Source organism: Octopus bimaculoides, chromosome 13 (genome assembly GCF_046866305.1).
Source record: "Octopus bimaculoides isolate indiv1 chromosome 13, ASM4686630v1, whole genome shotgun sequence".
Lineage (NCBI taxonomy): Eukaryota > Metazoa > Mollusca > Cephalopoda > Octopoda > Octopodidae > Octopus > Octopus bimaculoides.
This window is the reverse complement of record NC_142940.1, coordinates 44,167,106-44,182,732: the sequence shown is the minus strand read 5'-3', so window position 1 is coordinate 44,182,732 and position 15,627 is coordinate 44,167,106. Positions and strand designations below refer to the sequence as shown.

Sequence of the window (15,627 nt, the reverse complement as noted above, 5' to 3'; positions counted from 1 at the left end):
ACTCCATGCAAATAACGATATAAGATGTGAAATTCTTGAAAAATTCAGATAGAATATCAATTTAGCAAATAAATTTTAGCTTTATACAGCAGAAAAGTCATATATATTTAACAAAGTGGGATCTATTCCATCTCAATCACAGATTAAAAAATTTTTTTTTTTTTAATAAACAGTTTGGAACTTCGAATACTTGTAGAATTTCTCATGTAGGACATGGTTTACTCTGAACATTTTTGACAAAATTTCGTATTTTATTAGTTATTTCGTGTTAAAGTTGTCGTATTTGGGTAATTTCAACCAATCAATGATGTGTATTCGGTTGAAGAAAGCTACTACTGTTTGCGACAGTAATCAAAGAGGAACAACTTCCAGGTCATCTCTACTAAATGTCACCACTCTGTTCTATTTGTATGGCATGCGAAGATGATGCTACGTTTATACTTTCTTCCTTCCTAGTCAGCACCATGCATTCCTTACTCTTTCCCTCTCTTCTACACTATCAAGTATCAACCAGTGAGCGAACTTGTCCTTGCCACTACAATTACCATATTTTCCAGTGTATAAGCCACTAATTGTTTTGTTTTACCTTCATGTGTTGATAATGTTATTTTTTATCTAATAAAGACTTTTATGTTGATGAAATATGTTTGTTGTGGATTATAGTAAGATAAAATCATGACAATAACAATACATCTCATAGTTGTAAAATAAGGCATTTTGAAACTACATATACGTCAACAACAAAAAAGCTAGCTGTGAACTCGTTGCTCTATAGGTCTTTTAAATACTGGTATGCTTTACGTGTGGATAAAACAGCGATGTCGGCAAACGAATAAATATATGTAAATAATATTTCTTCCTTCTAAGTGTTAATTCTTTGAACAGAGTGGTGATATTTAGTAGAGATGACCCAGAAGTTGTTCCTCTTCAACCGAATATACATCGTTGATTGGTTGAAATTACCCAAATACGACAACTTTAACATGAAATAACTTCTAAAATACGAAATTTTGTCAAAAATGTTTAGAGTAAACCATGTTCTATGTGAGAAATTCTACCAGTATTCGAAGTTTTAAAGTGTTTAGTTAAAAAAAATTAATTAAAAAATATGTGATTGAGTTGGAATAGATTCACAAAGTGAAAACACTAGCAACTGCTTAAACATAAGAGGTGATTTCTTTTACTAGATGTCCCCATGTTAATAAATACATATTTGCCTATTAGAAAATTCTTCCTACTCACCCTAACACAGCACACTTGACAATCTCTACTCTAAATACAATTTTTATTTAGCGATCACAGTAATTCATAATTAGATAAGGACTTAATGTTAAAAACAGAGTAAGGTATATTTTGTTGTTTTCTTACAACAAAACCAGATGTTCCAACTCTTGTTTCTGACTATTCTCATGAAGGATGTAGACAATCTGAAAGAGAAATACTATTGAATTAGTAGTACAATCTGTCATTTAAAGTTTGACATGTGTACAACTGTTGCTATTCCTATTGTTGCTCATGTTATTGTCATTTAGTGGAGGTGCAATGGCCCAGTGGTTAGGGCAGCGGACTCGCGGTCATAGGATCGCGGTTTCGATTCCCAGACCGGGCGTTGTGAGTGTTTATTGAGCGAAAACACTTAAAGCTCCACGAGGCTCCGGCAAGGGATGGTGGCGAACCCTGCTGTACTCTTTCACCACAACTTTCTCTCATTCTTTCTTCCTGTTTCTGTTGTACCTGTATTTCAAAGGGCCAGCCTTGTCACACTGTGTCACATTGAATATCCCCGAGAACTACGTTAAGGGTACACGTGTCTGTGAAATGCTCAGCCACTTGCACGTTAATTTCATGAGCAGGCTGTTCTGCTGATCGGATCAACTGGAACCCTCGACGTCGTGCCAACACATGAATATTGTCATTTAACCCCAGTTCAGCTATGACTGAGTAGACTTCTGATTATCCCCGATATTACATATCTGAGACTACATTATCTGTTGTGTCTCTCCATTTCCAAAACTTCATTATTTTTTCTTTATTTCTGTTCCATGCACATCATACCATTTCTGTTCAGTTCCAGTACCAGGTCAGTCTTTCTATGAGAAGACATTCATATTAATAGAGAGGGATGCTGTGAGCACCATCACCCCCTCTGATCCTTCTCACAGCACAAAGCAGCTGATTCTGAGAGGGGAAAAGTAAAGAGAGAGGGTAGAGGGGAGGGAGACAATGGAAAAAGAGAGAGAGGTGGGACTAGGAAGGGAAAAGAGAGGAGAGAGGGAGAGAGAGGAGAAAGAATGAAGAATTGACTTTAGTACTTGATTCTAGCACTCTACCAATCCAAGAAAGATGAAAAGCAAAATTGATATTGATGGGATACGGAACTCCAAGTGCAGAAAACCACAACGAATATCACAAGATATTTTTGTCAACACTAATAACTCTGTTAGTTTTCTGCTTTAGATAATAACGTGTCATTTTGATGAAGGAGTCATTGTTATTTCTAGTTCGTCAAGTGACCACTTAGAAGTTTCACCCTGGTTGTTCTATAAAATGTTTCAAGGAAGGGAAATAGCCAATAAAACAGACGGAAACTAGTTTATTTGTGTTGTTCCTAATAATTTCTGGGAGAACTTGGTTCTTAGCAGGTCCAATCATGTTTTTTGAGTACATGAAACAAAACAATATCCTCATTAAAACGCACACATGTATGTTTTATATATATATATATATGTGTGTGTGTGTGTGTGTGTGTGCGTGCGTGTGTGTGTGTGTGTGTGTATATATATATATATGTATATGTGTGTGTGTTTGTCCCCCCCAGCATCGCTTGACAACTGATGCTGGTGCGTTTACGTCCCTGTAATTTAGCCGTTTGGCAAAAGAGACTGATAGAATAAGTAACTAGGCTTACAAAGAATAAGCTCTGGGGTCGATTTGCTCGACTATAAAGGCGGTGCTCCAGCATGGCCACTGTCAAATGACTGAAACAAGTAAAAGAGTAAAGGGTATATATATATATATATATATATAGAAAGAGAGAGAGAGATGTATATATCATCATCATTTAGCTTCTGTTTTCCAGGCTGGCATGGATTAGATGGTTTGACTGGAACTGGTAAGCTGCACCAGGCTTCAGTCTGTTTTGGCTTGGTTTCTACAGTTGGATGTCACCAACATGAGTACCTTTTATGTGTCACTGGCACAGATATTTCATGTGTCACCAGTACTAGCCACGACTATGATTTCACTTAGTTTGATGTGTCTTCACAAGCACAGTAAATTGTCAAATGTCTCAATCACTTGTCATTACCTCTATTTGACTCAATATCTGAAGATCATATTTCACCAATATAATCCTATGTCTTCCAGGGTCTACCTCTTCCACAGATTCCCTCCACAGTTAGAGATCAGCACTTCTTTATGCAGCTGTCCTCCTCCTCCTTATCATCATCGTTTAACGTCCGCTTTCCATGCTAGCATGGGTTGGACGATTTGACTGAGGACTGGCAAGCCAGAAGGCTGCACCAGGCTCCAATCTGATCTGGCAGAGTTTCTACAATTGGATGCCCTTCCTAATGCCAACCACTCCGAAAGTGTAGTGGGTGCTTTTACGTGCCACCGGCACGAGGTGCCAGTCACACGGTACTGGCAACGGCCGTGCTCAAAAAGGTGTTTTTTACGTGCCACCTGCATGGGAGCCAGTCCAGCAGCACTGGCAATGACCTCGCTCGAATGATTTTCTAACGTGCCACCAGCACAAGTGCTACAAGGCAACGCTGGTAACAATTACGCTCTAATGGTGCTATTTACGGGCCTCTAGCACGGAAGCCAGACAGCTGTTCTGCCAATGAACACGCTCGACAGTGCTGTTAGTGCTCCACTCGCACAGTGACCAGTCAGCCATACTAGTACAGTCTTCTCTCTTGCACACTATATCTGATGCCCCTTGTACCTAATTTTTCTCTTAAGACACTTATACTCCGTTGTACATGCACACTGTCATTGTACATCCATCAGAGCATACTAGCTTTGTTTCTTTCAAACCTTTGCTTATTGTCTCCAGTCGTAGCCCATGTTTCACTGCCATCTAGCATGGCTGTTCACACATAGGCATCATCATATTTTTTAGTCAAACTTCTGCTTTACAAGTGTGACATGTTTGTGTTATACATTTTGCTTTTCTTCTTTTCTTTCTTTATTTCTTAAATGTTGGGCATATTTGTAGCAATCAGTGATATTGCTAGAGTGTGCAACTCTGTGCAGCTCTTGAGTATGCAGCCCCACCAGGCCTCCAAGCCTAAAAAGGCTTATACAGCAGATCTCAATGTGCCACCTTACTGCCTCATCAGCCGTAGAAACCAAGTAAAGCAGACTGGAGCCTGGTACAGCTCTCCAGCATACCAGTTCCAGTCAAACCGTCTGACCCATGCCAGCATGGAAAACGGATGCTAAATGATGATGACTATGCGTGTGATTGTGTGATCATCATCATCATCATCATCATCGTTTAACGTCCGCTTTCCATGCTAGCATGGGTTGGACGATTTGACTGAGGACTGGTGAAACCGGATGGCTACACCAGGCTCCAATCTAATTTGGCAGAGTTTCTACAGCTGGATGCCCTTCCTAACGCCAACCACTCAGAGAGTGTAGTGGGTACCTTTTACATTTCACTAGCTCTGTGATATATATATATATATATATATATCAAAAGGATGTGTTATAACACTATTCCACATATATAAAAACAGTCATACCAACAATCCAACATGCTGTATGTAATACAGCATTTTGCTTTTCTTATTTTCTCATTTCTTCAATACTGAGTAAACTTTTAGTTTCTGTCTATACAAATCCCATTCAACTGGCCCTTCACCACAACTACTCACCCAATATCTTAACCATTTAGATACAATTTAAAATGATATGATAGAAGACATACAAATAAAAACCAAAATTAGAAAAGACTATCACAGAAGAGTCAGCAAATATTGGTTACAAATTTTGGCACAAGGACTGCAATTCCGGGGTTGGCGATAAGCTGAATACATGGACCCCAGTGCTCAACTAGTATCTATTTTATCAACCTCAAAAAGGATGAAAGGTAAATTTGAACCCAGAACATAAAACAGAAGAGAGGCGGCAGAAACAATGCCTGCCCTGGGTAGCATACACTCTATTCCCCTGCAAGGTTACCATGGCATCACTGAAGGATGCTCTGAAGGTCTCCATTTGTTGAAGTAAAGCAGGTTTGGCATGTGAGTGATACATGGTTGGGGTAATTGAGGAAGGAATGAATGTGGTGTTTGTCATCGGCAAAAGAGTGGGTGTTATTGGATGCAGTGACAAGTCGGTCATTAATGTCCAAAGGAATGACCTAGAAAGGCATGGGACAAGGTAGTAAAATATGTGAAGTATGATCTTTGGATGTTGAGTCTCATGGAGGAGATGACAAATGACCGAGACTTTGGAGATTTACTGTACTTGAGAAGAGGACATGTCAAGCCAAATGAAATTGTAGTTGTGGCCAGAGCTAGTGAAATGTAAAAGGTACCCACAACACTCTATGGAGTGGTTGGCGTTAGGAAAGGCATCTAGCCGTAGAAACCAAGTAAAGCAGACTGGAGCCTGGTACAGCTCTCCAGCATACCAGTTCCAGTCAAACCGTCTGACCCATGCCAGCATGGAAAACGGGTGCTAAATAATGATGACTATGCGTGTGATTGTGTAATATATATATATATATATCAAAAGGATGTGTTATAACACTATTCCACATATATAAAAACAACCATACCAACAATCCAACATACCTCAGTCATCAGCTTCCAAATGGAAGTACCAAGGACAGTACCATTCAATCCGGCGGTGTCAACAGCACTAAAAGTAGTGTTGTTTGAGAACAAACATACCAAAAAAAAACAAAAAAAGCACAACTTTCAAACACATTTACCTATGTACAACAGTATTCAATATAAATATAGATAGGATTAAACACTAACTTTAAAATTAAACTACAAGAAACACGTAAATCAATGTGCATCTGTATCGGTATTAATAGTAACCCTACAATAACTAAATTATATACTAAATAGTGACCAATCTTTAAGTCCATACAAATAATAATCCCACCATTGTTACAACTATAATAAAAGATGTGAAAGCTTTGTTTCAATTCTCTCCAAAACAAAACATGATTGAACTAAATTTAACGAATAATATATACATATATAAAACTTAGTGGTTCAGAAAAAAAGAGACCAATAGAATAAGTACTAGGCTTAAAAAAGAAATAAGCATTGGGGTCGATTTGCTCAACTAAACTGCTCAAGGTGGTGTTGCAATATGACCACAGTCGAATGAGTGAAACAAGTAAAAGAATAAAATAAAAGAATATGTTTATATAGATATGCATATAAAATGTTATACATATATATTATATGTATATATAATGTATGATACATGTATATATGTATACGTGTGTGTGTGCAGTTTTGGTTAGGTGTTGGCATAGCTGTGTGGTGAAGTAGCTTGTTTTGCAACCAAACAGTTTTGGGTTCAATCCCACAACATGGCAACTTGGGCAAGTGTCTTCTACTACAGCCCCAGACTGGCCAATGTCTTGTGAATGAAGGTGATAAACGGAAACTGTGTGGAAACCCAACATGTGTGTGTCTTTGATCTTAACTCCCCCTCAATTGCCTGACAATCAGCGCTGGTTTGTTTACGTCCCTGTAACTTGACAGTTCAGCAAAAGAGGACCACAGAATAAATTGCAAGATTTTTTTTAAATAGGTTCGACTAAACCCTTCAAAGTAGTGCCCCAGCATAGCTGCAGTCCAATGACTGAAATAAGTAGAAAATACATATAATGTACATAAATATGTATGTATAGTACTCACATAAAAACATATATAAGATATATATTGGAAAGTACATAATCTTAATGAAAGTCACTGAGAACTGAGTTGACGATCCATGATGAAACAGTAATAGTTTGGCTCCTTCCCCAGTTTCTATTTCCGGCTAAAACTGTGCTTAGTCAATGTTTAACCAATCAATGGCTCGACGTTAACAATTAGACAGACTTATTCTGCTATTGTTTTATACATTTCTCTTTGATATCGTTATTATTCTTTTTTTGTTTGTATGTGTGTGATGATGATGATGACGATGGTAATGTTAATAGTGTTGATGTTAGTACTATCTGTCAGTTAATTCTAAATTAATATTGCACGAATATTCGAGTACTGTTCAATTAATGAGAGACGTCGTGTGGGGTGGGGTGGTCAGAAAGAGAGTGAGAGAGTGAGTCGTGCAGGTGAGTGCAGGATAGGTACCTGTCTCTATAACGGTTCAGCTCGTTCAGGATTTAGAAAAGAAAAAAAAAAAAACTTTTAAGGATTGAAGCTGCTTATTTGATGAAAGTGCTGTTTGAATCTCCCAACCTACAACGTTCTCTGCTTTATGTCTTTTTCTTTCTGGCATTGAATTATGACTTCAAATCCTAAATCGCGAGGAATAAATGCAAAACAGAACCCAATTGACAGATTGACCGAAATTCTGATACGAAAGCAACTGGAACAGGTTGACAAAGTACAGCAAAAAAATTGCACTGTAGAAATCACAAGCAGGAAAGTAAATAACAAGCCAACGTTCGGTTGTAGAAATAATCAAACCAGTAAATCTTACTCAAGATTGCTGGGTGGTAGCAGCATTTGTTTCATAGACGAGAACAACAAAAACGAACATTTAAAAGTTGCTTTATCAAATGACTTCAAAATGTACAACATGAAAATGGACTACAGAGGTGACATAGAGAGATTGAAGACGAATGTTATATCAACAAATGATAGTCGTAAGGTGACAGAATTCAGGCGAACTTCAAAGAACTTAGTTAAACGTAGGTACCATGATAAGAACCTACAAAGAAATATGACTTTTATAAACAGTAGTTCGTTATGTAAGGATGATACGACTTTAACAGATGATTTGAAAGTAACGAAAGTTAATTTGGTACGGAGTAGAACTGAACTGCAAATGAAAGGGAATGATGATAATAACTACAATAACAATACCAACAATAACACCAGCAACAACATTAGTAGTATCAACAGCAACAGCTTCTCACAACCATCTTGTGGAGAGGTCAAAACTTCTATCAAGCAGAGCCCGCGTCAACAGAACCATTGTTTGAGGTCTAAAGTTCTTGGTAACCTACAGCTACCCAGAAAGACAACGAGGTTTGGTAACACATCTGAATTCCACTACTGTCCAAAGTACTGGAGTTACGATATAAATGGATGTTTCGCGAATCTATCTTTAAGCAAAAGACCGGCTAATAATTATGAATCAACAGTCAGATATTTTTGTAAATCTCTTAAGAAAATCCTCCGAGAATCGACGATGGACAGAAGGTAAAACACCAGGAAAAGAGTGGAAGATCTTAAAGTTTAAGTTTTGGTTGTAAAACCTAAAACAAAGAAGAAAAAAAACCAAAAAGAATCTTTTTTTTTATGTAGTCAAACGGATGACAACTAGAACATGATACTATATATATATATATCATTAAAATGTTTTTCTTGTGCCGTACTTTCCTAACAAGAAATATATTCTGAAACTTTCGTGTGTTGAAGCTAATAGTTTCATTAGGAGTCATGCTGGCCGTCTAGAAGAACATCAACTGTTGCATTCAGTTTTGTTTGATTATATATATATATATATATATATATATATATATATATATATATATAACGATACATATTAAGTATCAAAGTCTTTCATCAAGCATGTACGACCCATTTACTGACTGGTCATTCTACTTCCACAGCTAAATTAAATTTTACCTACAATGAAAGCCTCTATAATTACTCACTGAAACTATGGGGGGGGGGGGGGGGGGAATGCGTTTTTCTGGGACAATTGCTGTACGGTAGTGGTGCACATTTTATAAGGAGTATAATTAGTTTCCACTGGAAAAAAAAAAACAACCTAACAACGGGAACTGTACACATTCAGGTTAAGGCTAACTGAAACTAGTTCTGGATCATTTCAAGCAACTTGGGATTGGCTTAAAAGAACAACAGCTACAACAATGAATGACAAAACCTTTGAATTTTCAGTTTTAATCCCAAACTGCAGAGGAAATTTCCTGTAAGTTAAAAATATTTAATTTTTCTCAAACATTTTATACCCATGTTAGTATGTGTGTTGCTGTGGTGGTGGGTGTCCTTGTGTGTCCGCAAAACAGTCTGAATTCTCAGTTGATGCAAGTCATGGCTATGTAGCTAAGAAATTTGGTTTTCAACACGATTCCGAGTTCTATCGCATGTGCAGTACCTTGGACAAGTAGCTTATTCAGTAATCTTCAAGTTTAGGGGGGGGGGGGGTAAAAAAAAATATTCTAGGGAAGTAACTGAACGTCTTACCAGTATTCTCCGTACTGTTCTGTTTATAAATAAATCACACGTGATTTGATTGACGTTAACTGTTTATATATAAATCCCACAAGGCGATCTTTCGATACTAGTCCACCACAACTTACATGATCGTATAGTGTGTTTAAAGTTTCAGTTCGGATGGCACCTTACTCACTCGCACCTTGGCCGCAGTACGAAGGCAAGAGCACCCATTCCTCTGTCTTTATTGCTTCTGTGGAGTGCTTTATTGCTTCCTCCTCCGTTGTGAAGCGCACCTCCACAGTGGCGTATCTCCTTCCTATACTGATTACATGATCGTATAGTGTGTTTAAAGTTTGAGAACTGTATGCATCTGAGGGGGAGAAGGCTTGAGTTTCTATTTAATGTTGTCTTTTCATATTTTCAAGTCATTTAAAAACAAACACACTATACGATCATATAATCAAGCTTAGTGGTTAGAGGGTTGACCCGTACTCATGAAGAAGAGTGGACCCGCGCTAGTCATTAAGAAAGTGAAAATAAAACAATTTTTAAATTGAAATAAAGTGTTATTCAGTTTGCTATAATTCGATTTATTGTTATTTAAAGTGTTTTATGATAGTTTGCCATACATTCAGAGTTTTGATGCATATTCATTTCTAAAGGAGAAGAAAATGTTGAATTATATAAAAGCAGATTCAAGAGGTTGATGGGAGTACAAACAAATATGATTGAATCCCATCTAGATGAGTTTCTTTGGGGGAAAAATATGGGAAAACCGGGGATGAATGTTTTCAGAACATTCTAAAACATCTTTCGGAATGGTTTACTTTTGAATAACATTTTATTTCAATTTGAAAATTTGTTTTATTTTCACTTTTCTTAATGACTAGCGCAGATCCACTCTTCATAAGTACCTGTTGGGTACTTTAGTACCGGTTGACCTCACAACCATATGATCGTGGGTTCAATTACTGGGCAATGAATTTCTATCCTTGAGTGAGGCACTTCATTTCATGTCGCTCCAATCTACTCAGAGTACTTTTGGTTATCTCAACCCATTAAAAAGTTACCATTAAAAAATTGAGTTTGTGGCGACGAGAGATTGGATTAAAACTATTAAATCCTTTTGATTCAATACTTCAACATATTGTTGACGTTTGGCCTCCTCAATAGACATGATATTAAAAGCAATCAAGAATTCACAGGATATCGTCGGGACCCTTGTATCCCACTAGTACCGTCAATTTTTTGGGACCCTTGTATCGCACTAGTACCGAAATTTCTAACTACAGTAACCCGACAGGTGAAAAATCCGTGAAGTAGAAACAGTACTATACTGTATATTTTTTTGTTTTTATAATTTGTATATATTTTATTATAAATGCAAAGCACCACAATAGAGGAGTCGATGTAAGCTTAAATAACAAACCGCGATATGGCAAGGGATTACTATTTAACTTATAACAACCGAAGAGGATGGATTTCTGCATAGTAACTTATTATTTAACCACTTAAAAATACACATACAACTGAATATATCCCTTTAGTCTTTACTAGTTTGTCATTGGACTGTGGTCATGCTGGAGCATCACCTTAATAAAAATTTAGGATGCTTCGCGAATTTGCGTATCATCATTCAGAAGTATGCTGTGTATGAGATATTTTTAAGAAGATATACGAGAAAATGTTGCTTCTAAAATACATTGATCCCAACATTTGATACACGGCTGTGACCCCCTTTCACAATCTTCAAAATTCTCAGCTTTGTATCTTTTATTTGTTTCATTCATTGGATGGTGGACATACTGGGGCACCACCTTGAAAGGTTTTAACTGAACAAATCGCTCCCAATACTTATGTTTGTTTGTTTTTAAGTCTGGTACTCATTCTCTTGGTCTCTTTTGCTGGACCTTTAAGTTAGAGACCAAGTCATTGGTCAGCCCAGGGCTATAGTAAACGACACCTATCCAGGGTACCATGCAGTAGGACTGAACTTAAAACTACATGTTTGCAAAGCAAGCTTCTTATCCACATAGCCATGCATTTTTTTTTTTGCATGTACAAATATTTCTCTCAGTTTTTTTTTTTTTCTTCCAGGTAACTAATCAACGAAAGATGGCAAAGAGACTTAGCATCCTACTTAAAACTTCTCACCTTAAACTGCTTTCCTTCCAGTGAGTTTCTTTTACCAGTTCACTGGAGTGGCCATGGAACCATGATTAGCCCCCTTCTATACCAATTTTTCTTGACTAATTTGCAGCACAAAATTTTTGTTCAGTTATATCAATGAAGGTATCACACCACTTCACTTCCATCTCAGACATTTCTATCAGTTTCTTAAACATTTCTGTTATCCACTCATGCATACATACCCACTTCTCCATTTCCATCTTTTACAAAACTTGATTCCACTTCCCCTCCCCCATTCCACTCGCAATAAATTTTACATCCCCATTCACTCTCTGTTACCTCTCCAAGAAGGACCAAGTCCTTCCAATGTGCTTCTTTTACCCTGCGAAGGAGTACTCACAAACTGCTGTGAACTCAGCCCACCACCAAATTAAGGCTATCAGCTGCCCTTATGCTCTACACCCATCCACCTACACTTCTTCTACCACTGTACCTGCCTGCTTCCATCTTTTCCAGTCCAACCTTGCTACTGCTTCCTCTTTCTCTGAGCCTTCATTTCCTCTCCTTCAATCGTGACAAAAGTCTACGTATTCTGGTCAAGAACTCTATCACACCCAATCTGGAGCCTTCCCTTGCACCTACAATTGACACAGTATTTGTCCCTTAGCCCTTGCATTACTGTATTTATTTTGAGATGCTCTGTGTTTCTTTCAATTACTTTAAATATAAGAAAGAATTTAGTAAAATTAATTAATTATCATTCAACTAGTGTTAGGAACATAAATTGTGACTAAGGCATGGTGGAAGATTTTAAATGAAAACTTATGAAAGCAAGACATTTGTACTCAGAGCCAGAGCCGGTTTCAGCCAGGTTGGTAACGAAAGGGTTAACTCCAAATCCCTATTTCTAAGTAGCACCAAGTCCAGTGTTAAAGTTTCCAACATTTTGACAGCACCTGCTAATTTAATATACAAAATGAGATGATTAGGTATAGCTGTTTGGATACTGGTGATTTGACATAATCGACTGGACTTTGACACTGCTTTTTGGCACTGGAGGCAAACACACACACATACACATGAAAGTATAAGAATATACACATACAGATAGAGAGTGAGATAGGGAGAGAGAGAGAGAGAGAGAGAGAGAGAGAGAGAATACAATTTATTAACTGAACACAGTTGACATTAAAAAATTACCTCTCCTCATACACATAGAGTCATGCGCTCACTCACACACATAAGCAGAGAGAGAAGCATTAAAACGTCTATGTCAAATAAATCAGCATTGAATCAGTAACACCAAATAAGCAGTGCCAAAACGTCTCATATCCTCTAATATATTATATTGTATGCTAATTGAATCCAGAAACATTTCTTTGATGATAATAATAACATCCCAAGCATTACATAGGTAACAATGGCTTGTTTTCTATCTAGGATTCTCTACATATGAAAACTTACCTTTAATTTCTCCACCCAACTCATTCATTTTCTTTGTCACTTCTCAATACATTATTCACTTCTTTTATTTCATATGTCTATCTATGTCATCCTTTGAAGCTGCATGTTTGTCTATATTTGCTAATGGAATATCAAAATCAAAATGATAATAAATTATTTATGAGTCCAGCATTCCCAATGAGTCTTATGCTTGTGCATTTATACATCTGTGTGTATATATTTGTAGGTCTGTGTGTTTATCGCAAATGTTTAACATGTATATGCATAAATTTTTATATTACTATATTTATTTAATGTGTACATATAAGGGAACAAACTGGCAGAATCCTTAGTGCATCAAACAAAGATACATAGTGACATTTATTCTGACCCCTTATGTTCTGAGTTCAAAATCCCACCAAGGTCAGTTTGAATGAGTGTGTGTGTGTGTGTGTGTATAGATTGGGTAGAGGGAAAGAACTTTGATGACACCTGATACTGCAAGGGGAAAATTTTCCATCAACTGAGATTAATATAAATGTTTAACTTCCATAACATGTGTTCAGTGTTCTTTTGTTTTATTTATACATTTCTCTCTTTTTATTTATCAGTGTGTGTACATGTGTATATATATAGATGAGTTCAGCAAAAATTTAGATTCAGATGAATGTGGTACTTAAGTTGAGGCACCAGAATTTAGTATGGTATTATCCATACAATTTCAAAGTAAGGTGATTAAAATCAAAATAAGCAACAAGGGTATCCAGAGGTAATGCAGTATGATCGTTTCATGCAACTCCATTTAATTGAACAATGCAATCGTTACATCAATTTAAAATGCAGAGCAATCCTCAGTTGCACAAAGACATGCTGGAGTGAAGGCAACATGTTCTTTGTCTATCTCCTTAACTTCTTGGAGATTTTAGGTAAAATTATACTAATGTGTCCATCTGTTCTAATTTAATTAAATTCTATGTCTTTGTGCAGCTGAGGATTGCTCTGCATTTTAAATTGATGTAATGATTGCATTGTTCAATTAAATGGAGTTGCATGAAATGATCATACTGCATTACCTCTGGATATCCTTGTTGCTTAGTTTGATTTATTTATATATATATATATATATATATATATATATATACATACATCAGAGGTGACTCCAGGTCATCAGCATCTCTTGGGCTCATCACAGATTTTACATAAGACACATATATAAAAGAAGTTAAGAGACGTAATGCACACCCAGACTTATATGTGCACTGATAATCTAACAATAAGACAGAAATATAGTTATTACGGAGATATACTTACATAGCAAGTGACCTGATCTGAGATCGTATGCTGAAACAAAAACAATTGCAGCATGGAAGGTGTTTATAAGCCATTTAAAAACACACAAAAACCGTTAGATTCACTTCAACATTTAAATTTAATTTGTCAAAATATTTTCGTTGCTTTGAGATTGTGACCTGTTCACTGAAAAAAATTCTATGCTGCAGCATGACCTGTTTACTGACAAAATATTTTGACAAATTAAAGGGGGACAAACACAGACAAAGATACAAAGGAACCTGTGGAAGAGGTAGACCCAGGAAGACATGGGATGAGGTGGTGAAGCATGACCTTCAAGCATTGGGCCTCACAGAGGCAATGACAGGAGACTGAGACCTTTGGAGATATGTTGTGATTAAGAAGACCCAGCAACTAAAGTGCGATCATCGCAGCCATGCATGTCCAGCCCAGTTAAGAGGACCTCTGATGCATCAGGCGATATGATATGCTTGAGAAGACCTGTTGAGTCAAGTAAAACCAATATCGTAGCTGTGGCTAGTGCCCCCTGACTAGCTCCCGTGCTGGTGGCATGTAAAAAGCACCATCCGAATGTGGTCGCTGCCAGGTCCACCTGACTGGCTCCCATGTTGATGGCACATAAAAAGCACTATCCGAATGTGGTCGCTGCCAGGTCCACCTGACTGGCTCCCATGTTGATGGCACATAAAAAGCACCATCTGAACATTGCTGATGTCTGTACCCCCTGACTGGCTCTCGTGCTGGTGGCACATAAAAAGCACCATCCGAATATGGCTAATGCCAGTACCCACTGACTGGCCCTCATGCTGGTGGCACGTAAAAAGCACTATCCGAACATGGCCAATGCCAGTACCTCCTGACTGGCCGCCATACTGGTAGCATGTAAAAAGCACTATCCAAACGTGTCCAATGCCAGTACCCCATGACTGGCCCCTGTGCCGGTGGCATGTAGAAAGCACTATCTGAACATGGTCGATGCCAGACCCACCTGACTGGCTCCTGTGCCAGTGGCACGTAAAAAGCTCTCACCACATTCTCAGAGTGGTTAGCTTTAGGAAGGGTATCCAGTTGTAGAAATATTGCAAGATCAGATTGGAGCCAGGTGCAACCACTGGCTCTCCAGACCTCAGTCAAACCGTCCAACTAGATGTTAAATGATGATGATATATATACACACGACAGACTTTTCTCAGTTTCCATCTACCAAATCCACTCACATGGCTTTGGTCGGCCCAAGGCTATAGCAGAAGATACTTGCCTAAGGTGTCACACAGTATCATCTTGCAGTATTACTAGTTATTAGATACAGAGCAAATATTGGACAAAATAGGTTAAACACAACAAG

At 37.6% G+C, this 15,627-nt stretch overlaps 1 protein-coding gene across 1 annotated transcript in view; it reads left to right on the top strand.

Annotated features, from left to right (window-relative positions):
- The window catches only part of LOC149132901 (uncharacterized), a 13,409-nt gene extending 1,172 nt beyond the window's left edge, over positions 1-12,237 (top strand). Inside the window, exons 1-2 of the mRNA XM_089361671.1 lie at positions 1-9,150; positions 11,496-12,237. The exon at positions 1-9,150 is cut by the window's left edge and continues 1,172 nt beyond it. Coding sequence (XP_089217797.1) covers positions 7,492-8,418 — 927 coding nt within the window. The 5' untranslated portion in view covers positions 1-7,491 and the 3' untranslated portion in view covers positions 8,419-9,150; positions 11,496-12,237. The remainder of the gene's footprint in view (positions 9,151-11,495) is intronic.
- Positions 12,238-15,627: the final 3,390 nt, after the last annotated feature.